This window comes from Pelecanus crispus, chromosome 5 (genome assembly GCF_030463565.1).
Source record: "Pelecanus crispus isolate bPelCri1 chromosome 5, bPelCri1.pri, whole genome shotgun sequence".
Taxonomy (NCBI): Eukaryota; Metazoa; Chordata; class Aves; order Pelecaniformes; family Pelecanidae; genus Pelecanus; species Pelecanus crispus.
Genome location: NC_134647.1, coordinates 22,884,259 through 22,910,402, shown reverse-complemented (window position 1 = coordinate 22,910,402; position 26,144 = coordinate 22,884,259). Strand labels below are relative to the sequence as shown.

The following is a 26,144-nucleotide window of genomic DNA, read 5'->3' as shown; positions in this document are numbered from 1 at the left end:
TTAAGTTAATGGTTGGACTGGATGATCTTAAAGGTCTTTTCCAACCTAAACGATTCTATGATTCTATGAAGGGTGGTGGTGGGCTGTATTGCACAAGCAAAAGAAAGTGATGGGGCCTACAGCTTTTGAGTTGTCTGTGCCTACTTTTACTGAATAAGTCATTATTTTCCAAGAACAGGTTTTACTTCAAATAAAATAAGCTAATTTAGCATAAAAATAAATATAACAACAACAAATGCCTGTGCTATTAAAAGCAAAGCTTCTGAAAAGTAGCCTGTGAGTTTGCATACACAAGTTCTGTATTTATCTGTAGATAAATAAAATACTCTATGGTACTATTTCTTCTGTTGAAGATGTCTTGGTAACACATATGTGGCTTTTGAATTTTGCAGCTATTGAATCCCCTCCCACAATGCCACCAGCATGCAGGTGCATGTATGGAGGAACGTGCTATATAGATGAAAGTGGTCTTCCAAAATGCAAGTAAGTCAGTATGTTGTTAGGGTAGTCCTGGGTCAGATTGTGCTGATTTAGTCTCACAAAACAATTAACTCTTTGAAATGTGTTGGAAATGCTTCAGAAGACATCATACGGCTGCAGTAGCATGTTTGTAACAATGATGGAAAAATGCACATATGCATAAAAGTATCAGCAAATATGCAATGTAAATGCATCAGGTTGTGGGGGGGAGAGAAACACCACCAAAAAATGGAAAGGCAACTCTCTGAAAATTCTAGTAAAAAGCTATACCAAAAAATTGTAACAGTGAAGTAATGCTCAGTAAATGTAGCTTGGAACAGCCAGTAGGTGCCACCAATGCTCTGCTGAAACCAAATCTTTTGACTTCAGTGACTAGTTTTCTGACTCAGCACTTTTTATTTCCACTTTTAATTCTATGAAGATAGAAGACATACTATATTTACAGTCAGTGAAATATATAATTACTGAGCATGGAGTTAAAATTTATAGCATGTAGATAAATATTACAGAATATAATAATAAAGCTGAGATCCTAGTCATTCAGTCAGCTGTCCTTCTTAAATTTACAGGTGTTCTTATGGCTACACTGGGAATTATTGTGAAATAGGATTGTCAAAAGGCGTGCCTCCTGGAACAAGTAAGCTTCGAGTATATATTACACTTGATACTTTGAGCTAAAGAACATATAAGACTGAGATACCTGTTGAGGGTCAAGCTTATAATTCTATGGGCTCTTTTTTACACTGAACTATGTTTGCTTGAATGTTTGCTTGTTCTTCTGTCTTCGATAGCAGCAGTAGCAGTGTTGCTGACAGTCATACTAATCATAATAATTGGAGTGTTAGCGGTTGGAGGCTTTTTTAACTACAGACGAACCGGCTCCCTTTTACCAGCGCTTCCCAAACTACCAAGGTATGTTTTGAAGGCTTTTATAGCTGGAATGTCTGTGCATGGAAAATGTATGTTTGTTCCTAAATATTTCTGAAAAATCCAGTTTGTTTGCTGTGTGCCCATTCCGTGGGAATACGGGAAGTGCAGTGTTGCAGCAATTCCAGTGGATTTTTGATTCCAAGCAATATCATAGCTGATCATTATTTTGTAACAAAGGACTACTGTAAAACTCTTCTACATTCTAAATAATGAGGAATATAGAAGACTGTTTACCAGATCTGGAACTGTATATTCAGCTCAAAAAGATACAAGACCCTAGTTACGTATGTTTTGATTTTTTATAAAACTTTGTCAGAAGATGATTCTGGCAAAGAGATCTTTTTAACATTGAAAGACTGAGCTCATCTGCAACACTGCATTCATGTGTTTAAAAATAACATGGGGCATGTGTAGTGAACTTGTATCTGTTTCCAGTGCCTGAGAAATCTGGGCTTTTTATAGGTTCCTGCTCTCCTGACAGTCATACTGTCCAGTGAAAACCAGCTTTGTGAAATATAATTAAAAAACATTTGATGTTTTAAATTAAAAGATGAAGAAGAAAAAATATTTGTAATGATTTTAAATTAATTTTTTAAAAAAAGATGTCAGAATATGATGCTTCAAAATTTGTTTAGCTTTAAGCAAATTATGTGTTTTTAAAGGCATAAAGCTTCTTCTTCATAGTCTGCACCAATTTCACAGTAGTAGCTCTTAAATCAGTGTAATTAAATCATTGTAATCAGTAATGTGGATGTAGCTATAACTGCTTACTCACTGGAGGATTACACTGAACTAATTAAATTTATTTATGACTTGACATAGTTAAATTGGGGCAAAATTTTTGTGCAGATCAATCCTGCAGGACAAAGAGTTTGTAAGAGATCTCCAAGCTGCTCACTGAAATTCCCTGTTTCTTGCTTTCTTGAATGGAAATTTTCTGCATTGTCAGATAGTGAACAAGTAGAAATTTTAATGCACTGACTTGAACTTTATGGTTCAGCAATACATCTCATATATGTTATGAGGCCATGTGAAATGGAGATACCCATTTTTTGCCTGTGAGGCTTGATTCATAGTTTTTATTTCTGCCATGAATATGCCTTAGTGCTGCCATTGCTCAATCCCTCTTTAAACTGTTAACTCATACCTTTACTGCAGAGTTAACTCAAGCTATAGCTTAGCTGTTACCTTTAACATGGGACTTGTCCATGTACAGGAATTATAGCTAGGATTTAAGCTTTTTGTAAATTGAATCAGCTGATGCCTACGGGGCCCACTGGTAAATTGTGTACACAGTGCACCGCTGTAGGCTCGAGCTTTAACACAAGCCAGCTCCAATGAGGACATACAAATGGGAAGATTATTTCAATGCTTCTGTCCTCCTTGAAGTTAGGCAAATTTTACAAAATTAACTCAAAGGTTAATTATGCAGTGGATTGTAGTTGCATGTTTTTGTGGAGTTGCATGCACAGAGTTCTGTGCGGAAGGTCCTGTATTTGACTACTCACTACTATCTTTCACTGCACCTATTATTTGGAGCCTGACTTTCAGCCCGTTCTTTCAGCCCGTTTCCAATATTTCTCATGCAGTCTAATGTGCACTTGTGGTTACCTTAAATCTGTATGCAGATTGAACATTTGCTTGTATGAAAACAGTATCCTGTTGCAAACCTTCATGTTTGCATGCATAAACATCTCCAGTATAGGTGTTGTTGGAATTATATCCACAAATCTGTGTGCCATTTGAGCTGCATTTTTTTCAAATCAGTTTCAATGAATTTGAATAACTGAATGGATTCATGCATTTGTCTGTAAATCAACACTGAAGTAAGAGTAGTCAAAATGTAGGTAAATTTGGGGGAATTGTAATTCATTGAGTTCATCTGATGTCTGCATGAGTACACATAAAGATAGTCGAGATCATTCTGAATGGGCTAACTTAGGTTAAAAAAACCCTGTTGAAGGCATACTACTTCTGGTGCCCTCACTAGCTTGCTTATAGCCAGCAAAAATTCCAAGTGATAATTATGCTTAGAAGAACAACTAGAAGAATCTGTTTTATAAACCCTCTTTCTGTATCATCTATGTGTGTGGTTTGGTTTTTTTTTTTTTTTTTTGGTAGTTTAAGCAGTCTTGTAAAATCTACTGAAAATGGCAATGGGGTAACTTTCCGATCTGGAGCAGATGTGAGTATGGACATAGGAGTCTCTGGCTTTGGAGGAGACTCTGCTATAGACAGAGCAATGCAAATGGTAAGGTTTAGTTCTGAAATAATTTTTTAAAATTGTGTTCTTTTAATGTAATTTTTAGCTGATAGAGGGAAGTCTTTTATGTAAAAAAGATAGTGAGATGATAAATGTGTTCTAGAAAAAGAAGTGCACATTGATAATTTCCTGAAATATATTTTTGTAAATTGAAGGCAAGGACAAATGCAGGCTGTTCTTCAAAATAATGTGACTTTTCTCAAGATTTAATTTCCACCATATAAGTCGATTACCCCCTTTCCTATTTCAGCATATTCATGGAATATATGGGGAATGAATAGGCAAATGAAAACATTGTAACAAGGAACTTTTTGAGGGCCTTTGTGTTCCATAGAACAGGTTAAAATGTATGGTTTTCAAATCTAGACTGGATGTTAGAAACTTCAGAGGTAAAACTCAGGCCTAACCACAGGATACACTACTTTGCACAACAGATTATAGATTGGACAGTTTCTTATTTTTGCAAGTTAAAACAAATCATGTTTAATAGTTTCGGGGACATCATAAAGTGTAACTCTACTTCATCCATGTTTTGTTATGCACGTCTGAGAAATAGCACATCCTTGTGTTTCCTATACTGTATAGTTTTCCCGTGGAAAAAATATTCCCCTGTTTACCACAAGAAGTACAATGTACAAAAGATTTTTACTTATAAAAAACAGATCACAGGTATGTTTGAATAATAAGCACTTGCTGCAAAGTCTACGCTGGAAACTCCCTAAACTTTTAAAGTTAAAGATCAATTACAGACTTAACTGACAGTAAATTAATATGAAATGAAACAGCTAGTGAAGACAAGCTCATAAGATATGTATATGACCCTTTTCTAGATGAAGAAACACACTCTTTGCTAAAACTAGGCAGCTTGTGTACTGAAACAACCATATGAACGTTTCACTAAATACTGGGAAAATAGCTTTAGGCTTGAATATTACCCTAAATCTTTTCCATGCATGAAAAACTTTACAGTACTTTCCATTTTCTGGCCTAATATTGACATATTGAAGTCCAACTGATGCAGTTTTTACATTGCTAATAACAAGTTTAGATACAGGCTATTTCTACTTCGTTGGCGTTAATTCTCCCTGTGTATTCAGAGTATAAACAAAAAAATTGTATAGTTCACTGGGAAAGAATTCAAAGGGTTTTGATTTGTGGCAGTGAAGAACTGTGAGATGTACCTCCTAAAATTTTAACATCACATATGCATGAGTGGATCTTTGGGGAATGTTTTTCAGTGTGGCTGTTCTTAGCCAACCTAGGCTAATTTGAGGGAGCTGACAAGAGTTCACTGTGTAGTAAACTGCTATACTCTGATAGCACAAAGCATGAATCCTTACGGCATGAAGCAGTGGTTTATAGAAATGAGGCAGGTTTAAAGAACTAGCTGATGCACTATTCCCATATTATTCCTCACTATTCCTGTGATGGGGCTGTGACAAGGAGCAGGAAAAGTGAGTCTGGGTGGGGTTTTGCTTTCATTACCCTTCTACCTGTTCATGTTGAGCTGGCTAGCCCTGGGTGGCTAGCCTTATGCAACACTAAATATTGTCTTAAGAAATACCTAACTCACCACCTTTGCCCACCTGCTGCAAGCACTGTTGCTGCAGCTCAAGATTTGGCACAGTATGTGTGAAGTAGCTGCTATCCACACAGTGGTCTTCATGCATTGGCAAATTATTGGTTTATAGTAAGAGATGTGCTAAAAACTGTAAAACATTTTATTTCTGACATAACTTACATGTTATAACTAAGGGGATGCACTTACTGCTTTGTCTCAAAAAATATAGCAATCTCCCTGCTAGGACAAAATTAATGAATACCATTCTTTTATGTTTCAGATAGTGCTTATTAGTTTGTATGTAATTTTGAAGTATCTAAAATTAAATATTTATTTTGGGATTATGCTTCCTTTGATACCTCTTCCCTGTTGGAGGTGTGATTTGTGAGTCATTTTTTCCTCATCATAAAATACTTTGAGTCAGTTATTGAAATGTGGGGGGTTTTTTGTACAGCTAGGAAATGGGATAATATTGGAACAAGCAATGGTCCAGGCTGCTAAATCAGGGAGTAAAATAATGGATGGTAAATTAATGTTATGATATTAACAGATGCTAGATTTTGTGTAAGTGAAAGTAAATATGCATAGTCCCCTGAGACAAAGAATTGGACTATAAATTAATTCCTAGGAATAGGGATGTGTTTGTTGCACTGCAGTTGTTTTGGCTTTTTTTTCCTTCATAGAATGAAAATTTTGCAGTGGAGTCAGGGAAACAGCCGATCACATTTGAAAATCCAATGTATGCAACCAGAGATGGTGGAGCCAGCACAGCCAGTGCAGTTACAGTTGTTCGGCCAACACATGTAAGAGAAACTTAGACCTGACTTTCATCTTTCATTTTCCTTTATGACCTTCTTTTCTTCTTTGAAGAATGTTGATTTTCTTCCTTCTCCTACAGTTAGCAGCAGCTGGTAGTGAGGAAAAGGAAAATTTTGAAAATCCTGTGTATGCCTCTGTGATATCTGCTAATCCAAAGGAACCCTCTCAGAGTACAGATGCACCTCAGGTAGGACACAGAAATGCTCTAAGGCTGCCTTGTTTGTTTTGTGCTCCAAATCGGGAAAATTGAATTGTTAGGGAAGCTGCAATATAGTTTCAGTTCTCTTTGAATAATGCCATGGAGTTTGCACATAATCTGCATCAAGTCCAACTAACTGGACCATATTTCCAAGATTTCCAAGAGCTGGTCAGGAACAGTTTGATAAAAGAAAAGCAGCACAAGCACGGAATTGCCCAGGGCACACAGTTAGGATCTGTTTGGATTAAACACTCTCTTCTTCCTGGCCCACAGAGTTATTTTGAGAAGAACAGATTGAAACAGAGTTTCCTTTCACTGTTCGTTGTTCTTCATTTTGAGGGCAGATACTAGTCCAAAAATTGTAATGTAACTGCTGTAAATCGTCATTGCTTCCCAGCAGAAATTATTATAACTAAGGCTTTACTTTGGACTTTTAACAATTATTTGTAAACCCCTAATGAATTATACCTTGACAGAAGCAGCAGAGTATGGGGGGTTTATCTTTTTTTTTTTTTTCTCCTATAAAATATGAAAAGAAAACCCAAGAAAAATTACATTTTGGTTTAAAACAGTGAAAACCCAGGGTTTTTTGGTACAGAAAATTGAAATAAGACATTTAGTCAGTGTACTGTCATAATTTTTTTCACATTTATTTTTAATTTTATCCATATTTAAAAGTGCTAGCAAGGACATTTAAGAGACTTGTTCTGTGTGTTCTTGCAGGACATTTTAACAATCAAGATCAAGTGTCGTCTCATCCAGATTAGTCATGATTCATGGAAGATACATTTTTATTTCTTAAAATCCATCTGAATGAGCTGATGGTGGCTTGTTTATAGGACTATTTTCACACATTGTGCACTAAAAAGCACCTCTGAGCTTTGAAATGACAGGTCTGTCAACCTGTTGTAGTTTCATGTCCCTCAGTAATTTCTCCTGTGCTGTTTTCAAGACCATTTTTTCCCCTCTTTGACCTATTTCTCTGGAATGATAGGCTTCCATGAATTTATTTAGTCACTTTTATTGCCTTCTGGCCTAGCCTTGTGAATACCGCTTTAGGTAAAATAACTATAACTGGTTATCTAGCAGAAAAGGAAGCTGGGTCCCATGCTTAGAATTACAACATGGTAATGTAAGAACATCCAGCTGAAACCACTGAGTTAGCAGTAAGTGCAAGTGAAATCCAACAACAGTGATGTCAGTTTCCAGAGAAGTTGTGAGAAAAAAGTGTAAAGTTCTAATGGTTTTTATGTTTCAGGAATCAAAGTGGAGCTTCTTCAAGAGAAAAATGAAACAAAACACTAATTTTGAAAACCCGATATATGCGGAGGTATTGCTTAATATTGTATAATTCTATTTTTCAGCTAATGTACTGCTGGACTTTGTTCTTGCTTTCATAGGATAAAGATTGTGGGTAGATTCTGCTGCTAAGTGAAGCAGCACAGAAATTCCAGCCCAGGTCAAGGTAGGACTGAAGTGGTTCAAGAAAAGTTATACAGTCTCATGCAGAATGAGGTGTTCAGCAGGCATCCAGCTCAGGCAGCACAGCTGCACTGCACACATCTCTATTTTCCCAACCCAAGCACTGCGGCCTGCTCCTGCTCCAGGATCTCAGGTGCTGGTTTCAGCTTGCTGGTGCATTCCAGTACAGCTCAGGGACCCAGCACAAGTGGGAGGCTATTGTACTGCACTAGGAGAGAAGTGTCTATTTCTGCCCTTTCAGTCCTGGCTTCAGCACTGCACAGAAATTGAATAGCTCTGTATACTGCAGCACTGTTTCTACACCAGCCCTAGTGTTTTTCATCCATACAGCTGGATGAGACAGTTCTTTTAAGATGGTGTGCCAGTGGGTGGTATGTGTGCTGGAGGAATTCTCCCCTGGCTTGGGTATGAAGGTTTGGAGTTCTACTGACTTGAGCCAGTAATTCCAGCCCCTTTTATCTTACAGTTTAAAATTTCCAGATGGCCTAAGTGACTTAAGAACCTCAGTCCCAGGCATGTAACTAAAACTAGCTGCCTTTTGTGAAGGACTTAGGTTTCTAATGCTTGAAGAAGGTGAGAGAGAGTGTTCAGGAAGCCAGGGATTCATTTCCCCAATGCTAAATGAATGTAACTATTTTGAAACAGTAGTAGTGCCAATGTTATCTACATTCATGTATGTGCCTATAGACATATCAAGCTACCCCTGACAGTAAGCATTAAAATAGAAGTCCAAGTGTGTGGAGTAAGTTTGTAGTAGTGTATTTGATCAGCTGTACCATCTGAGGTAAAATTAACATTCAATTTTGTTGCGGGTGGTGATTTGCAGATAAAAGTTTTACCATGACATTTGACTTTAGCAAAATAATTGGATATTTATTTAACATTTTTGAAAGTTAAAGTTGGATGTTTTGTACATTAGAACGTACACTTGGATTTTATGATTATTGTTTCAGATGGAAAAGGAACCACAACAGGACGCAGAAAATGTCCCTACTCCTTCTCCTTCGCTGCCTCCCAAGATTACTCTGAAGAGAGACCAACCATTAGCTTATACAGCAACAGAGGATACATTTAAAGACACCGCCAATCTTGTCAAAGAGGACTCTGTGGTATAACTAGGTAACTGATTTAGGGAAAATTAGACTCATCCATTTGCACATATATTTTCTATAAACAGAAAAGTAAGGTTCACATTCAAATGCTTTATGAAAATATATACATCTCTTAGCCAGTGGCTGGAGATGTATGTTGAAACTATGCCTTGTTTTTTGACAAATGCCAATTTCTATTTTTATGAACAATTATCGTGATGTACTATATGTATATCTTTGCACTGAAGCTGTCTGAAAGTAATGTTATAAATATATTGTACATTTGTAAATTTTTGAAAGATTATCTTGTTCGGTGATGTTGCTAGTAGGAATCTGTGTGGAATTGGTCATATCTTTAGGGAAAAAATTCTTTATATAAATGCTTAAACTAAAAAAGAACCAAACAAGGCGAATACAGGAACATGACTGATTTACAGGATCTTTAGAGTATATATTTATAACAGCACCTTTTAAAAGTTCTACTGGTGCTCTGGGCATCTTTACCACCTATTTTTTTTATATTACTGTATGTAAAAATGGGTGTGTCTGTTTATCTCGTGTTAAGCAAAAGATGGGAGAGTCAATGCAGCATCATTATGCTGAAGAGTTACCTGTGCAAAATGTTGTTCCTACGATATTTTAACTGCCTGAGATAAAATAATTTCCTCTCAATCCATAATACATACTTTTCCTCTAGGTTCCAATTAACACCATTCCATTAATAGTGTTCTTAAAAAGTTCTGATATATTTAGATTTTAGTGCCATGAGTACTTAATTTAATGAGATTTTCTCCTGCTCATCAATGGAATAGCTCTGTTCTTGGCTGGAGTCTCTGGAAGTAATTTGTACTATTAAATGAAGTAGCTAGATTTCTATAACAGCTTATTTCGAAACAGCAAAATACAGACGATATTGGTTCATTTAAAAAATTATTCAGGTTTTTTAATGTGAAAATTTAATTTTATTGACTATTTATTTCCTGAGGTGGACATTAATAGAAAGGGAAACAATTTCTACTAATGCAGTCTTTGTAGTTATCTGGCTGTTTCTATAACCTTCCATCAGAATATACTATACATCTTATCAGCTTTTCTATTTCACAACATGCACCATTTGAGGAAACTCTGAGTACCACTGCAGGAACATGTTATTCAGCATTCCTGGCTAGCTACTCGTATAATTTAAAGATTCCTAAAGTTATAATCAGTGAGACATCTGCTATTTGATTGTTTTATATCTGAGTTCTCAAAATATATACTATTTCTAATTAGAATGCTTATAATTACTTTGTAATGTACTTTGATTAGAAAAGACAACTGGAAAATGATGCTGCTGAACAAATCTAATAAATGTATTATTTTATCACATCCTTATTCCATAATTTGTGTCAAGGCTCTGTGTACTTTTCTCAGTTGTGGAGACTTCAGTGTACTCTGAGATGAAAACAGTAGTGCTTTAGATAAAGTCAGATAAGAATAGTGCTTACTGCTTCACGCAACTGTCTAAAGTTCTTGATATAACATCACTGACATCGTATCACTGTGTGAAAACTGCCCCATTACACACATTAAATAAACTGGCCCTTGAAACAGGAAGCTCTTATTACTGACTGTAAGAGACTGACTATTAAGGTAGCATGGACATAAGCGATTAAAACCTTAGTTCAATTAATTTTCACATCTGAGTGCTTTAATGTAGAAAATCCCTTTGAATCTGGGACACAGTGTACACAGCATACACATCTATAAGGCTATGAGAAACGATTTCTTTGAAAGGCAGGTTGCTGTTCTTAAGGAAAGAGTTCACAATGTTTTTTAAAGAGAGAAGGCAAGGCTGACATTTCTGCAAGACCCGCCTCCAGCTGCATACCATAAGAAAAAGGAGCATCAGTTTTGTTGAATAGTCTTTGTCAACAGAAAGATTTGGAACCAGTTTTGAGGAAGACTGCTAATATGTCAGCCATGTATCAGAGATGCTTTTTTTTCCCCTTCTAAGAATTTTAACTTTTCAGATGTGGAAGAAAACCGTCCCTGGGATAACTGTATAGATAGGTAGTATGTAGATTTGATTGGTTAACGTACCTGATCGTGAAGGATTCCTAAGCTTCAACTGGGCCTCTTCCTCTCAGTAGCATACCACAATGGACCCTTCTGATTATGTAAAATTTTATTTTTGATACTTTGTTCAACAGAAGCTTTAGATTCTATTCCTAACTTTGTTTTTTCACTTGTATTCTTTTTCCTTTATGAGGACAGTCCCTGCTTGGATTCTTGAATTCTGGACTCATTCTGTTTCAAAGAAGGCTGATTTTTAGAGACTTCAGCACCTCTCCGTAATCTGCCACTCTTGGGCTGATAAATTATACTATTAAGTGTTTTCATGCACATTCTCTTTACAGCTGTCAGGCCAGGTAGAGAGGACTATCTTTCTGCAGGTATTTATTATGAAATGAAGTAAAATAAACTTATTCTTGAAGCTATTTGCCAGAGAATAGAACCTCCATGAAATACTTAAAGGTTACTAAACACTTTTTACATTCTGTCCCTTTCTTCCTCGTGTACAAACACACACACACACACACACATGCCCCCTCTCACGCACACAGAGTGATGAAACTCCTTTTCTTACATTTGGAGTTCTGACCTGCAGATGGTATTTTTGTAAGCTTAATTGAATTGCACATTAATGATTAATCACCAGCGTAGCGCTTTAGCAAATAAAACCTTTACCCCTTCAATTTCAATATCTCTAGGAACACCAGTTTGTGAGCCTCTGGCCAGCAACTTAACAGAGAGAAATAGTGTACAAGAGGCACAGTAACCTCAACTAACATTTTGCCATTCTGAACACACTCTGTACAGTCAAAATAATTTGCCATAGCATACACTAATGACCTGTTTCATCTGAGTGAAATAATCATCCTTTTAACTTGCAAAGCACACTGAGGACAACAGAAATGTGGATGCATATTATTTTTAGTATTTTCCTCATAAACTATACTAATATTAGGAAGAAAGTTAAAATACAAGATTGTACTCTGTTACTACGCGGAGTATCCAAAGTAGTTTTGGTTTTCCCTGTAATTGCCTATCTGTAAAATAGTGTGTTATATCTCTATACACTTGAATAGTCAGGTGATTAGGTGTGGTCAAATAGTGCAATTGTAATTTTTGGAATATGTTGCAGTAGCTGGGCTTTATTATTATTTGATTTCATGTCTTGTGTTGAGAAGCTTGTGAAGTTTAGCAACTCCTGAATATGACCATCAGCAAACCTCCCATGAAATAGATGACTAAATCTGACTAAATACATTCTGTAAGGTACATGTATAAAATACATGTTCTGAAAGGCCATTGTTTTATTTCAAGTTCACTAGCAGCCTATATGTTGATGAAGTCTACTTGAAAAACTGATTCTTTTAGTAATTTTATTTAAAAAATTTTTATTGGGTGCATAGTATTAACCAGCTTTGTAGCTGAATATTTTATGAATGCAGATCCTGTAGAGGTATCATTTCTGAGCATAAAAAATGACCTTTAAAAACATGCTTGATTTACAAGTCTATCTGCAAACTCAGAAATTCCAGGTAAGGAGGGATGGGGGGTAGAGAAAAGTGTCTTCTGAAAGGAATTTAAGCAGTCTAGTAACTGGTAAAGAAGAGGACGCCTGGTTTTGACAGGATTAATATTTATTCACAGAGCTGATAATGGTTTAATACTAAATGTTAATTAGAACCCCAGGAACTGATCTCCCACTAGCTGCTGGAGCTGGAAACATCATACACAACAGCATGTCAGATAAACAGCTTGGGGCATAGGAGAGAAACAGCCAAAAGAATTTTGCATCCCATCCAGCTCTGTATCGTGTCCTGGGGTACTTTGCTATCAGGGCATGTTCCATGCATTTTATGACCTTAGAAATATCAGTGTCACACAGTCTTTTCACTGATGATCTATGCGCTTTTGTATCTGCAAAGAAGAAAATAAACCTGAAAGCATTTATATGCAACATTATCTGTGAGAAGATTCTTTATATTCAAAGGTTTGTCTACAGCTTCAGGCTTGCTTTAAACTACTGGCTCAAGCACTGAGAGCAGTATAGCTACAGGAAAGCAAGGCCAAGAGCCCAGTAAACAGAAACCTCCCTGGCCCATGTTGTGAGCCAGATGTTCCCTACCGTAAGTGCAGCATGACACAGCACAACTTTTCAGATATCAGTAAGCCATAAACTTAGCATATGGTCATAGCAATTCATTCCCCCTGGGCATTCTACCTCTAAGTATGGAGAGACTAAGGATGGTAGCATGACATCACATCTCACCCATCTTGTATGGGAACTAATAGCACAGGCCTCATTTAACGTACACATAGTCCAGAACAGTCAGCAATGGGTTCTTCATGAACATTAATGAAGTCCAGCAAACATTCACAGAATCACAGATTGGTTGAGGTTGGAAGGGACCTCTGGTCCAACCCCGCCCCCACTCAAGCTGCGTCACCCAGCCCAGGACAATGTCCAGATAACTTTTGAATATCTCCAAGGATGGGGACTCCACAACCTCCCTGGGCAACCTGTGCCAGTGCTCAGTCGCTCTCACAGTAAAAATGCGTTTCATGATGTTCAGCAGGTACAGCCTGTGTTTCAGTGAGTACCCATCACCTTGGGTCCTGTCCCTGGGCACCACTGAAAAGAGCCTGGCTCTGTTGTCTTTACAGCCTTCCTTCAGGTATTTATATATGTTGATAATATCCCCTCTGAGCTTTCATACAGTCCTTTTCCTACTTACATTCAGCAAAGTATTTTTCTCCATATGAGTCCCTGATATCAGGAGTCAGTCTGTTCCAAAGTCTTATGAGGTATTTCTCGATGACATCTGAATTAACTACTCCTGCCTTAAAGAAACCATGCTCAACAATGCTTACTTTCACTCCAAAATGCTGCATTTCTATCCTAGAAGAAAAAAAACCAATAACCATCCCTGACCACCCAATAATGGTATAACCATTAAACATAAGTAAGTTGAAAGTCTGTCACATAAATGAATATTTGAGACTTTGATTCTTATTTTCAAATGTCAGAATAATTTTGAGATGTTCAAATTAGCTTCACAGCAGTGTACCTATCCTGTAAAAGCGCAGCAGGCAATTAACTCGGGGAAAAAAGCAGTGTCAGGAAGATTCACAGCTTTCTGTGTGGTTTATGTTGGACTGATGCAAAGGATGCAGCAGCCAGCTGCATCTTAGTCATGTTTATCAAACTAAAACTTTTGACTATTTCAAATACTGTTGCATCATTTCAGCTTCCAGCAGGAACAGATTATTAGAGTGCCTGGGAAAACGTAAAAGTGAGCAAAAATTTTCAGTTGGATTAAACCTTTATTCTTCATCATATGGTTAAATGGCTATGGTTAACTGCTTAAATGTTAGTGCAATAAAGGTTAGTGTATTTTTTGGTAGCATGGTTCCCTCTATGTAATTTTGTGTTGCAATGCAATTCCTTTAGGATGAAAATGGCCTCTTTGTCTTGCTGGGCAGCTGAAGAGACCCGGGCAGCTATGTTCCAAAGTGTGCAAAAGAAAGGACTACATGTACATTAGCCATTAGTTCATATTATAGTTCCTTGGGGCATATACTTCCTTTATATAAGCATTCATAATGGTTTGCAACCAACTTCCTTAGTCCTTGTGAAGACTTGACTCACTGGGCTAGGCCTTAGTAATCTCAAGGCAATACAACACAACTGGCTTCAGTGAAGGGTGCTCAGCTTAATTTTCTGAAGTTACGAGTACCTTGGGTAATGTGCTGGCTGCCTGGAATCACCCAGCTCAGATTGTTGTGGAGCACTAGAGCAAAATAAAATGTTGTAATGGTTGTAAATGGGCAAGTACAACTAAGTACAGCTTGCCCAGGAAGCTCTGGGTTTCTCACTAGGCTATGCTGTTGATTTACTTACACAGTGGATTCACATGCCTGAAAGCTGCATGCTAGCCATTTGTCTCGGATATGAAAATTTTTCCCAGTGCGGTTTCCTGGTGGGTCTGTTCATAGTACTGGAGATTGAAATCCCAAACAAGTGACCAACATCCTCTTATTTTCCTTTCCCCATTTAGGCAAGATTTCCAGAGAGAAAACGAGAGGGGCAAACATATAGTCACCCTTCATCAGCACATCTGGAATCTGTTTTTTGGATTCATGCATGTATTTCTAGCTACTCACCATAAGATATCAGAGAAAGCTTCCATGCCCCATTTGGACAAGCTGTATCCACCCCCTACAAAAGCCATGAGGCCTTTGGCATTAGTTAGATTGACTACTCTTCCCTCAGCTTTTTTCAGAAGTGGCAGAAGCTTGAGCGTGATTTCAATCAATCCCAGCAGACTAACATCCAGCACTGAGTGGAAATCTTCAATCCTCAGCCAGTCGGTGGGTGCTACAGGTGCTGTTCCTTCAGCATTGCTCACCAAGCCAAAAAGCCCTAAGAGGATTACAAAACCATTTATTTCAGTATGTGGCAATATCTTACCCTAGAGTTTCATACATAGCATTGGGAACCAAGCACACAGTCTACAAAAACTTCAGTGAGATGAAACCAGTTGTCTGGGGTTTGCTTGTAGGATTTACTCTGTATACCTGGCAAAATTTGCTGAAGGCCTTAGGCAATGACTCTAAAAGAGCATGGGTAAAGTATTAAAAGAGATACGGGACACCATACTGGGCTTTATTATCCGCTCAAGTATGTGGGCTTGTGGGCTCCTAATATACGCTTACATTCTTGTGAAAATCAAATAGTCTACATAAAAGTGGAGAGACTGACTTTTCTGGGTTGGGGTCTAAAGGTCTGAACGAGATGTGCAGAATTTGTCAATGCTTCTAAAAACATTAGCTTAACCCTGTGTATCGATAATACTGCTTTACTACCTTATAAATTACTTGAGGAACTTTAGATAAATAGTGACACTTCCAAGGGTTTGCTAAGGACAGCCTGCGCCTGAAGGGAGAGTCCAAAAGTCCAGCACTCAGCCTCCCTAAAGAGTTTCTCAGACTGAGGTGACAGCATTCACAGTGGTTACCCCGACCGAGAACGGCGGCTTTCCACGAGCTAGAAGCAGGAGCCTGCCGGAGGAGGTAAGCGCTAATAATTACGTTGTCCTTGCCCGCCCTCAGTCACTACATTCAAGAATGGTCTGCAACTGTCATGATGAGGCCAACAAGCTTTGAGGAGAAAGTCCTACTGGTAGAAGATATGTGTTCTGCTGTTTTAGCTAGTTAATTACTTAATAAGCCTACTGATTATTTGGTATAACTGTTTGTAACAGCTGGTAGGTGCAGTGCTGTGATCCCCTTTGACGGCCCTAAACAATGTCTAGTCTGAGCTATCAGTACTGGGAAAGAAACATGAATTGCTACAGTTGAATATATTTACCACACAGATCTTTTTATCACTCTTTGCCAAAACCAACACTTGAATCTTGTTTTTTAAGTCCACTCATAGGTATCCAAAGACAAACTCCTCTTTTAGACAAGTGCTTAGAAGCGTATGATAGCAGTAGTGACAGCTACCTATGGAACAACTCTAAGAAAACTGGCTGAAACGGCAAGTGTTTAACTCTTACAGTCAGTGCAATTGTTGTTGTGTGCATTGCAAAAGTTGGACTTAATTCAGCCATGCAAAAACACTCTTCTGCTTACTAGAGGAGGGCTGAAGAAGCCCTGCACCACGCATTTCTAATTGGGTGGGCTGGTTTTACTGTCAAGAAAGTTCCTTCTGGTACCAGTTAGCACCTTTCCCCCACTGAGATTCTTCAACTGCACCAAAAGAGTCTGAAAAATACACCTTGGAATGATTTGGTTTTAATAGACTGAGCAACTAGATTTTTAGGCACCCTGTTGGTGAAAGCGAGGAGAAGCCCAAAAGCATTGCTGGAGAGGATCTCTTTGAACTGAGAAATGACAGAACTGAAGAGTGAATGCATTTCATCAGTAAGATGAACAATGCCTCTGTGGAGAGTGGAGAGGCATCAGAACTTTTAGCTAGACCAGATTTGGTTATGTTGAACCATTTTTCTGGGAAATTGCTTTGCCACTTACCCTTGCCCGCTGTCTCTTCGGTCACAAATACCACAGCTCTGGCAATGCTGTTGGAGTCAGCTAAGTTCAGGTTCACTGTCTTCAGTGAGAGTGAGGAGCAGGACCGTAGCTCTTGGCCTCCTTTTTCCGTGGCACATGCAGCAATGACACAAAATCCCCTTTTGTCAAGCCATTTAGCCAGTGAGTTTGCAAGTCCGGTGTCACAGCCTGTTATGAAGACATGCTTTCCACGCAGGTTTCTCACTCTGTGACTGTCTCTGATGAGCCAGTAAATTATAAGAGAAAGTATGGAAGCCAAAATCACAATGTGCAGTGAGTCTGAAAGTGAGAGCTACAAGCATGTAAGTTAATGATCTAGAAATGCAATGAAGCAAATGTCCTCAGCCAACCCCCCAACTTCCTCAGACACAATTCCCATAAGGGGCTTTGCTTCTGGCTGCAGCCCTTCCAGCTCACTGCAAGTTACAGGCTAGCAGGGGTGGAAGCTTTGGCATAATGTCATTGGAATCCATGAATAATGCATCCCTTGGCAAAACCTTCCCTATCCTTTTTTTCAATAGATTTCCACTGTTTCCAAGCTTTGCTGAGCAATCTTTCTAGCCAGCCCTGTCCTCTCAGGACATTTCAGACTGAAAGGAATGACTGCGTCAGTTCTCACAGTAGCATCTGGGGTTTTTTGTGGACACTGGTTATTATTTGTGCTAATACTGGAGAGAGGAATTCCTCTGGGAAGAATGATGATTCTCTTTGACTGCCTGTATGATGCCACCCAGGCTGCTCTTCTAATCTGTAGCACAGAAGCAGAGTGACCCCAAGAACAAGCAGAAAAGCCTAAGCTGTAGTGGTGGGTCTGATGACTAATTTGCTGTGTGACTTGTGTTGTGTGATGGCGAGTAGTCTGCTTTCTGCCCCTTGGACAAGGTGGACTTAGGGGCAGTGCCCAGGTCTTCTGTCTCTTTCCTCATTGCCTGTTTAGCACTGATACACAGCACAGCAGAATATATTATATAGGAAATATGTTTCTATAAAGAAATGGGGAAATGCATGGAGATGTTGCCCTCAAATAAAAAAAAGCACTGAGGGAACACAAGGTTTCCTAACACTGGTGGGGAGGATACTGTTTGCTTATTACAAAAATTTTTGATAAATGTAGAATACATTTCTTGCCATCTAAAATCTTTGTGATTGATTAATGTTTTTCTATTGGTATTTTTGGTTTGTACAAGAATTAAACCAAAATAATTCATTAAAACCAGTATTTACAGAAAGGCTGGTAAGCATTTTCCAGGCATCCTGTTAAAGAGAAACTTCTTTACAGGTGCTAAGCAGTCACCTAGGCTCTAGTTACCTACATATGTGTAGAGGTGCAGACATCTGGCCTTTAGAATGCAATTATATTCAAAGAATGAAGTGATACTTTAAAAAAAAGGAATTTGTGATTATTTTTACATCCCGAAAGTACCCAAAGAGGAAGGGGTCCTTCTTCTCTAACTCATAGCTGTCTGAAGTTAACCATTCATTTGGCTGATTTTTGTGTAACATCCTTGCTACCTTAAGACGCGAATATTAAAGGCAGCCCAATGTATTAGGCCTGGTTGCTAGAGCCCGTCTGGTGTACTTGTTCCTACTGAGTTCATGGAGTGATTTGGATTTATTCTGATTGTAAATTTTGCTGTCACCTCACCAAGTGGGAATGGAAGGAATCTCAGAATGTGATAGTGAATGAATGTTGGACTCTCACTAAATAAGTCAGTCAGTCACATAGCTGATAAGTGATAACATGTGACAACATTCATTGCCACCTAATGGTCTTATTTTACGTAGTTGGGTGCCTCAGTAGCCATCAATATGGACTTCGGAGCTACTGGTTAATGCTCTCTGATTTTAAAATGTTAAGCAAATGTATACAGCTCAGAGTTTGCTTCTCCTTCCACTGCAATCTACAGGGAGGCTCCACTGAATTTTTGGGGTGTTAGATTGGTCCCTGGGCTGCAGTGGTTATTTCAGCAGCCCATGTCACTGTTGTTTTGAGGGTGATGTAATTGGACCTCTCGTTCAGGTACTTCACTTAGATACTTGGCTTTTTTTGCTGTGAATATTCCTGTTAAGTCTGACAAGGATTACAGTGTTCCTGAATGTGAGCACTTTGGAATCATCTTTGTAATGTTTCACTGAGTTGGTGACATTTATTTTTTGAGAGGACTCACAGAGTGTGCTCTGACAAAGTGCCATTAAAACTGTGAAAGAGCTCAGCCTAATTCAGGCTTCTGTGCTGTAAAATAGTCTGAAAACAGGATGTTGCAGCAGCTGATCATAGATACCCCCAGTCCTTTTGCAATGACATGCCAGGCAATGACATTTCCTTTGACTGCTGATTTAGAATTTGGACCTGAGCTAGACACAGAGAGAAGAGTTGGTACCTGCAGGCTCTTGTAACCCCGTGCCAATAAATCTCAGCAAACTACTCAGCAAGCTAGTGCTGTGATATATCATTTTAGGACTCAATCCACCTTTTTCCCAATACAAAATTAAATGAAATAATTAGAGATTTGGGGAAAAGATTAACCTAATTGGAAACAGGAGCTGAAAATCACACCTTCCTTCCTTGGCTGTGCTGTAGGGAGAAGGCAGTGGGCAGAGAGCTTGGTGCTACTGGAAAGAAGGTTAAATTTGAAACAGGGCTCTGTGGAGAAGTCCTGGAGTGTCTGGCCAGGATGCCTACTTGGCTCCTGTAAGAGAAACACCCGGGACTGCTCTGGTTAGTGTTGGTCCCTGTGTTTAGGTAGCAATAATTGGCAGAGAAGGGGCTCTAGGGGTGACAGCTGAGAGGGCAGCACTGTGTGGAGCCTCCACTGTTCCTCTCTCCCCTATCAGCCGTGCGCTCGTGTTCCTAAGCCTGTAATCCCTAACCACCTAGTTCTCCCCGAGTACCAGTGCTCCTTCTCTGATAACACGTGGACATTCAGTGCTGAGCACCATGGTGGGTTTTGTTCTGCTGGAGCCTTCTGCCAGTATTTGTTCTGCCAGATGATGTCATTGCTGCTGGAAGGAGTCTGGGGTCAGAATCAAAGGAAATAGTCTCAGTTAAAGCTTTCTTCCAAGAAAATTGTCTTGTTCTGTGGATGTACAATGTTATGCAAAATATTTCTTGTTTGGTAATTGTGGAGCACTAAAAAAGCCACTTGTCTTCCAGGGGCATACCAATTTTGAAATAGCTGCCTGGAGTGGCAAAGAGTGTTTCCAGAGAAAATGTCAGCATGCTATTTCAAGAGTATTGATATATCTTCATAAATATTGAATTCTGATTGCTAATGTAGCCAGTAAATAGCTAAAGGCAAATTCTACTTTCCATTAAAACTTCAATATTTGCCTGGCAAATTGAGAACTCTTGGGATAGAGCTTGGCTTCTTACGCCTAGACAAGTGCCATTATAAAAGCAATTGATTTTAGAGAAAAGCAGCATGATGATACCGAGAGCCCTTTAAGATCCTTAGACGACTGCAAAATACAGCATCCCTCTGCTTCTCTGCATTAAAGGAAACCGAAGCAAATAGACCATATTGAAGGGGGGTGTTCCTGTTTTACTCCCACAGCAAGTTTGCTTTGGTAGTCATGCCAAAGAATCTCAGGTTGGGTGAGGTTTGGGGTCTGGGTGTGCTTTGGATTCCTTCATCTGCCACCGTGCCAGTAGTGCAAACCTCCAGAAGTCAGTGCTCTGGAATGGGTTAGAGTGACCTCCCAGGCATGCTGAGGAAGAACTGGCAAGGGGAAATTTAGGGACCAGGGTTATTCAGAAACAGCACTCATGTAGCACTCAGTAGAAAGTTTAGATATATCAGACAGCGCTCTGACAGATCACCCTACAGTTCTCCAGAGTCTAGGAAGCACAAACTTTAATAATTGGTCATCCTGCCAGAGCTACAAACCCCCTGGTCTTCAGTTAACAAATTGAACAAATACGCAGGCACAAACACATCACATCTCCCACTCTTAGGTGAGCTATTCCTGCATGTGCAGGGCTTTGCACTTTTGTTTCATGGAAAAGGAGTGTTTTTTTGTATGCAGTGTAAAAATGTCAGTGTGATAATTCAGTTTGGTGGTCAACAAAAAACTTAAGATCTTCATTAATATGTGACCTTAAAAGAAATATATCTCCAAACTCTCCTACTCAGCATTTTGCAGGAAGATGAATGTGGTCTGGTACAACGGGGTCTGATTTCTTGGCATGATTGCATCTTTGCTTGTATGGCTTGCACTTCAGATTTTTACCACAGCATCAGTAAAAGACCCAGGAAATAAAAACCTGTAAACCCTCGGGTGACTGAGCCAGTAGTTCAAAATAAAGGAGTAGAGAAAGATTCCAGATGTTGGGAAGAACATTTCTGAGTTAGCATTTTATTCAGACCCTTTAGGTGCTTAGATAAGCAACAATTGTTAAAATCATTCTAGAAAGGAAAGGACTGCATGTTCTCTTGTCTGTGCTCTCAAAAACAAGTGCTTAATCTGTTCTCTTAGCTATTCTCAAATGCATGTAATGGGTACTGCTCACTATAACAATAGACATGAGTTCTGGGTTTGTGCCGGTACTCACATTCTGGGGAGACATCTGCAAGCTCATTCTTATACCTCCAGGTGTTCACAGGTTGCCTTCGCCAATTATTTCTGGTGTCAGAATATAGAAACTGCCCCAGTCAAACTCATAAGCTTGTGCACCAGCCTGCATGATGGTAGTTTCCAGAAAAATCTTGCTGTAAATTCTGTATCTGGTGGTGCTTTCTGATTGCTGTACGTCAGCTGACAAGCACAGCCCCGCTCCCTGCTGTTGATAATGACTTGTGCTGTGACGCTTCTACCTTAGGGACTTACTTGGTATTAATCTTCTGTATATACTCCATGCCTGCCTATCCTACCTATGTTGTATAAGCATTGCTGCCTATATAGTAATCTACACAGCCTGGGGGATTGTCAAGATTAGGGAGAACTAATCTACTCAGCTGGGAAGGACTGATCTGTGCTTCGTCTTGAAACCAGCAGGAGTCTTTCCATTGCTTGGAGGGCTTGGTTCAGACCTCTGCCTTTTCTCTTGCACGTGAGGGAATTGTTATTGATATGACTTAATCTTTTAAGATACATCCTTGTGTGTGAAAATTTTTGGGGATGAAATTATTTTTTCCAGTCCAGGGGCAGCTTTTTGCACAAATAATTGCCTGAGTAACTAAGCAATGTTTTTCAAATAAAACCTCAAATTCTACAAACTGTGCAAACAGAGCCTCTACAGTTTGCATGGGAAAAGACTCTAACGTGACTGGCAGGCTGCTTGTTTGTTTGCTACCTGGCCCAGATCTGCTGGGCACTTCTGACCCAGCTCTGAGTGCTACTGTGTAAACATGTAAGCAGAATTCCTTTTCCCTACTCTTCACGCCTCCCCATTCACAGCACCATGCAGTGCTGGATGCTGCAGGGAGCGAGGAGGCTTGGGCAAAGACCTTTCTCAACAGCAGAATGAATAAATAAGCTTTTTATGAAAATTTATTTGAAACTAACTGAATGAGAAGGAAATTAAAACTGGGGAAACCAAGCAAGGTAATAGGATGGAGCTGGAAGTGATCTGGCCCTATTCATTTGAGCGGACCATGGCAATGGCAGCCCATCCAGACCAGGAGCTGCATAGTTGTTAGTTCATCCTCTTCTTGGTGGGCAGCTCTCCCCCCTCCAGTTTCCCTGCTCATTTTGGCTTGGGCCTGGAAATTCTTGCTTCTTTTGCCACTCTGCCACACCAGCCTGAGCTGTGGTGTTGGTTCTTGCTGCACTTTCAGTACTCTCAGGGCAGTCAGGAATGTGTGCAGCTCGCTGGAGACTTGGGGGTTCAACAGGTTGCCTCTCCAGCACAAGCCTGGCAGACATGCCTGCTGGGCCTGCCTAGTTCTGTCTGGCCTGATTCAAACAACAGGCTCTACAGCATGGTTGAAATGACCACAAAACAGCACTCCACCAGCAGGCAAAGCCCGTCGCAGGGGAACATTTCTCCAGCATCATCAGCACCGGAGTCCTGCTATTGTAGGTAGCAATCCTTTGCCACACAAATGGAGAGAAAAACATAACAGAAGGTTCTCTTCCTCTACTGCTGTTTTTTTTTTTCCTCAGCAAACTGCTTCTGAACTGTAGAAAATAATTCCAGAAAGGTGAATAGGTCCTGCTTAGCATCTCGGAAAACATCGAAATGGGGAATTTTTCCAGTAAGTTCCCTTTCTCACAGATGATCCTCCCACTTGCTCAGAGCACAGCATGTGAGGGAGCTTAACAGAAGAGAAACCACATAAGCAAAACGTGAGCTCCATGTGCAGCTTTCTGTCAGAGAGCTTGGCATGAGACCGTCTTTCACCTGCAGAAAGCAGCACTTGACTGTCTGATTTCCCATTGACTCCTTAGGTGTATTTCATAATGAAATCCCTGACTCCTAGAAAGGATGTGGAAAAATTATCCCCCTTGAAGCATAACATTGGGAAAGGAGATTTGGTTCCTTTGTGAAAGTGAAAAGCAAGAAGCTACTGTTATTCCTGCTGGACAAGTGAAGGTTTTGAAGCACACCTTTGCGCGTTGGCTCTAACAAGCTAACTGAAGCCAGGTCCTGTGGGTGCAGTCCCCCAGGACGTTCTGACCTTGTGGAATTCATGGGTCTCCTCCTTCCAGTCCCTAAAAACGTATGTCTAAATATTCACCTGCCTCATACAGTCTTGTGAGCAGGACAGGTTTTGATAGCCGTAGCAGAGCGCACTGTGGTTTGCTCAGTCCCTGGCTTTTGTTGCTGGCATTTGAGTAAATGAGGCGTCTGGTTCCAGGAGAGAAAATGCCAGCAGAATCTGGCACTCCATACAGTGAGAAGTAATATGCTGAGCAGCTGATATTTTTCCTGCATTTCTAATTTAAATAACATACTTACAGCTAGTGTGCCCTGTCCCAAATTCTGTTTGTATTTTCCTTTAAATGTTAACCTCCACAGTGCTACTGTCTCACAGCAGCTGACAGCATACTTGTGGTCTGACAGGGACTGAATTAAGCCAGCCAAACTGTAATTTCTAAAGATAAAGATCAGAGTAGGTGGTGTCATTTCATACTATCTTTTTTTTCTTAATCACTTCGGCTGAGTAATCTTGGTGGGGAAAAAAAAAAAGCTCTATCTTCTAGAAAGGCTCTGTGTGAAATGACACCAGGGCTGTCTGCTAAGTTCAGAGGACAAGATTCACATCGCTAGGGCCCAATGCTGCCTGCTCTGCAGGAGCCAAGAATTTCACTGACTGGGATGGACCAATCTCTTGCCTGGAAAGCTAACAGCTCATGCAGATTGGGACAAGAAAGCTACTAGCTCACCAGACAGCTATGAAGCAGCCTCTGAATTAAATGTTAAATAAAGAAAACTTGGTTTTCTGTCACTTTTATTGACAGAAAGTTGGTTTTAAAATAAAATTTACTACAGCAATGCCATCAGTACCTCGGTAAGAGTAGCTAGTTGAGAGGTATTCTCCTCAAACCTGCTCTAGAAGGAATAACTTACGGTCCTGGTTTTGGCTGGGATAGAGTTAATTTTCTTCCTAGTAGCTGGCATAGTGCTGTGCTTTGGATTTACTATGAGAATAATGCTGATAACACACTGATGTTTTAGTTGTTGCTAAGTAGTGCTTGCACTAGTCAAGGACTTTTCAGCTTCCCATGCTCTGCCAGGTGCACAAGAAGCTGGGAGGGGGCACAGCCAGGACAGCTGACCCAAACTGGCAAGAGGGCTATTCCATACCATATGATGTCATGCTCAGTATATAAACTGGGGGGGTTGGCCGGGGAGCAGCGATCGCTGCTCGGGGACTGTCTGGGTATCGGTCGTCGGGTGGTGAGCAATTGCATTGTGCATCACTTGCTTTGTATATTGTTGTTGTTATTATTATTTATTGTTATTATTATTTTCTCTTCCTCTGCTGTCCTATTAAAATGCCTTTATCCCAACTCACAGGTTTTACTTTTTTTCCCCCCCAGTTCTCTCCCCCATCCCACCAGGGTAGGGGGGGAGGGTGAGTAAGCGGCTGTGTGGTGCTTAGTTGCTGACGGGGATTAAACCATGACACTTATTCAGATAACTGAGATATAAATCAAATTACCCACTAATGCTTAAGCATAAGCTGCACTGAGAAAAGTAGAATTGATGTTTTGTAAGCTCCATAGAAAGTAAATTGAAAAACAGCGCTATCTGGAGAGCCACCAGGTAACTTGCTCTTTAGCCTCATTGTGTCACAGCAAATTCACCAGCATGAGGAAAGCATTTCTTTTCATCGCTGAGTAGTTTCCATGGCATTGGGAAATGGCTTCCTGAGCAATGCACAGTTACAGACTCAACGTGGGGTCTTTGCAGTTCTCAAGCACTTTGCTGTGATTAATTCCAGTGGAGCCGTGTCTTAACAGGCACTTGTGTCAGGAATTGAACAAGAGCAGCGCCTCTCCACAGGAATTACTCGAAGATCTCACAAAACACGCTTTTTATACCAAGAAACAGCTCCCAGACTTGAAGTCTTGCAAGCTCAGAATTTTTTTTCTTTTAATTAAAAAAACTCCTTAGCTCTTCACTACCTTAATTGCAGGTCTCGGGCCCCAGTAATTGGATCCACAGCCTAAGTTTGTGACTACAGATCCTTTACAACAGAGGGCTGGAGCTGGACTTTAGAGACCTTCAAGATTTGGCATGCTGACCATGAAAATGCATCACCTATGCCTTGCAAAGTCCTGTGAGTAGGAAGGGGTGTGAATCCCAACCAGCTCAAGGACTTGGGCACATTATTTTGCTCTCTCTTCAGTTAGAACTGTATCAAGGAAAGGCAACCACAGTTTCCTTAGCCTCAAAAACTGAATAGGGGTGACTGCCAAAGAAAGCAGTATCAGGAAGTGGATTGTTCTGCCCGCCTTCCTAGTTTATATTGCAAGAGTTCACTTCTCCCAGAGGAAGGCCCTCTTTCCATTCCCTCCTCTGCCTGAGATGACTGAATTCTTCTTGCTTAAGGACTTAAAGCCACATTCCCTATTTTCCTGGGATATTTTTGTCTTACAGATCTTTGCGAAAACTGGAGCCTTGAAGGGTTCTCAAACTGAGCACCTTAAAGGAAAATGAAATAATGTAATTTTTTTGAATAGTAGCAGATAGCAGAGAAATACATGTATTTACTACATTTATAGGGAATGTGTGTGTATTTC

The 26,144-nt window shown here is 39.8% G+C and overlaps 2 protein-coding genes across 2 annotated transcripts in view; one reads left to right on the top strand and one right to left on the bottom strand.

Moving 5' to 3' along the window:
- LRP2 (LDL receptor related protein 2) overlaps positions 1 to 8,849 on the top strand; it is a 132,620-nt gene extending 123,771 nt beyond the window's left edge. The window contains exons 72-79 of the mRNA XM_075710087.1: positions 393 to 483; positions 1,050 to 1,117; positions 1,272 to 1,392; positions 3,532 to 3,661; positions 5,918 to 6,037; positions 6,133 to 6,240; positions 7,511 to 7,582; positions 8,688 to 8,849. Of these exons, the coding sequence (XP_075566202.1) occupies positions 393 to 483; positions 1,050 to 1,117; positions 1,272 to 1,392; positions 3,532 to 3,661; positions 5,918 to 6,037; positions 6,133 to 6,240; positions 7,511 to 7,582; positions 8,688 to 8,849 (872 nt within the window). The remainder of the gene's footprint in view (positions 1 to 392; positions 484 to 1,049; positions 1,118 to 1,271; positions 1,393 to 3,531; positions 3,662 to 5,917; positions 6,038 to 6,132; positions 6,241 to 7,510; positions 7,583 to 8,687) is intronic.
- A 3,694-nt stretch (positions 8,850 to 12,543) lies between these two features.
- Positions 12,544 to 21,547, bottom strand: LOC104027977 (retinol dehydrogenase 7). Its single transcript, XM_075710818.1, has 5 exons — positions 21,505 to 21,547; positions 16,914 to 17,244; positions 15,042 to 15,300; positions 13,613 to 13,776; positions 12,544 to 12,794 (listed from the first exon to the last, which is right to left on the bottom strand). The coding sequence occupies exons 1-5, from the start codon at positions 21,529 to 21,531 to the stop codon at positions 12,544 to 12,546; spliced, it is 1,032 nt and encodes a 343-aa protein (XP_075566933.1). The 5' UTR covers positions 21,532 to 21,547.
- Between the last annotated feature and the right edge of the window lie 4,597 nt (positions 21,548 to 26,144).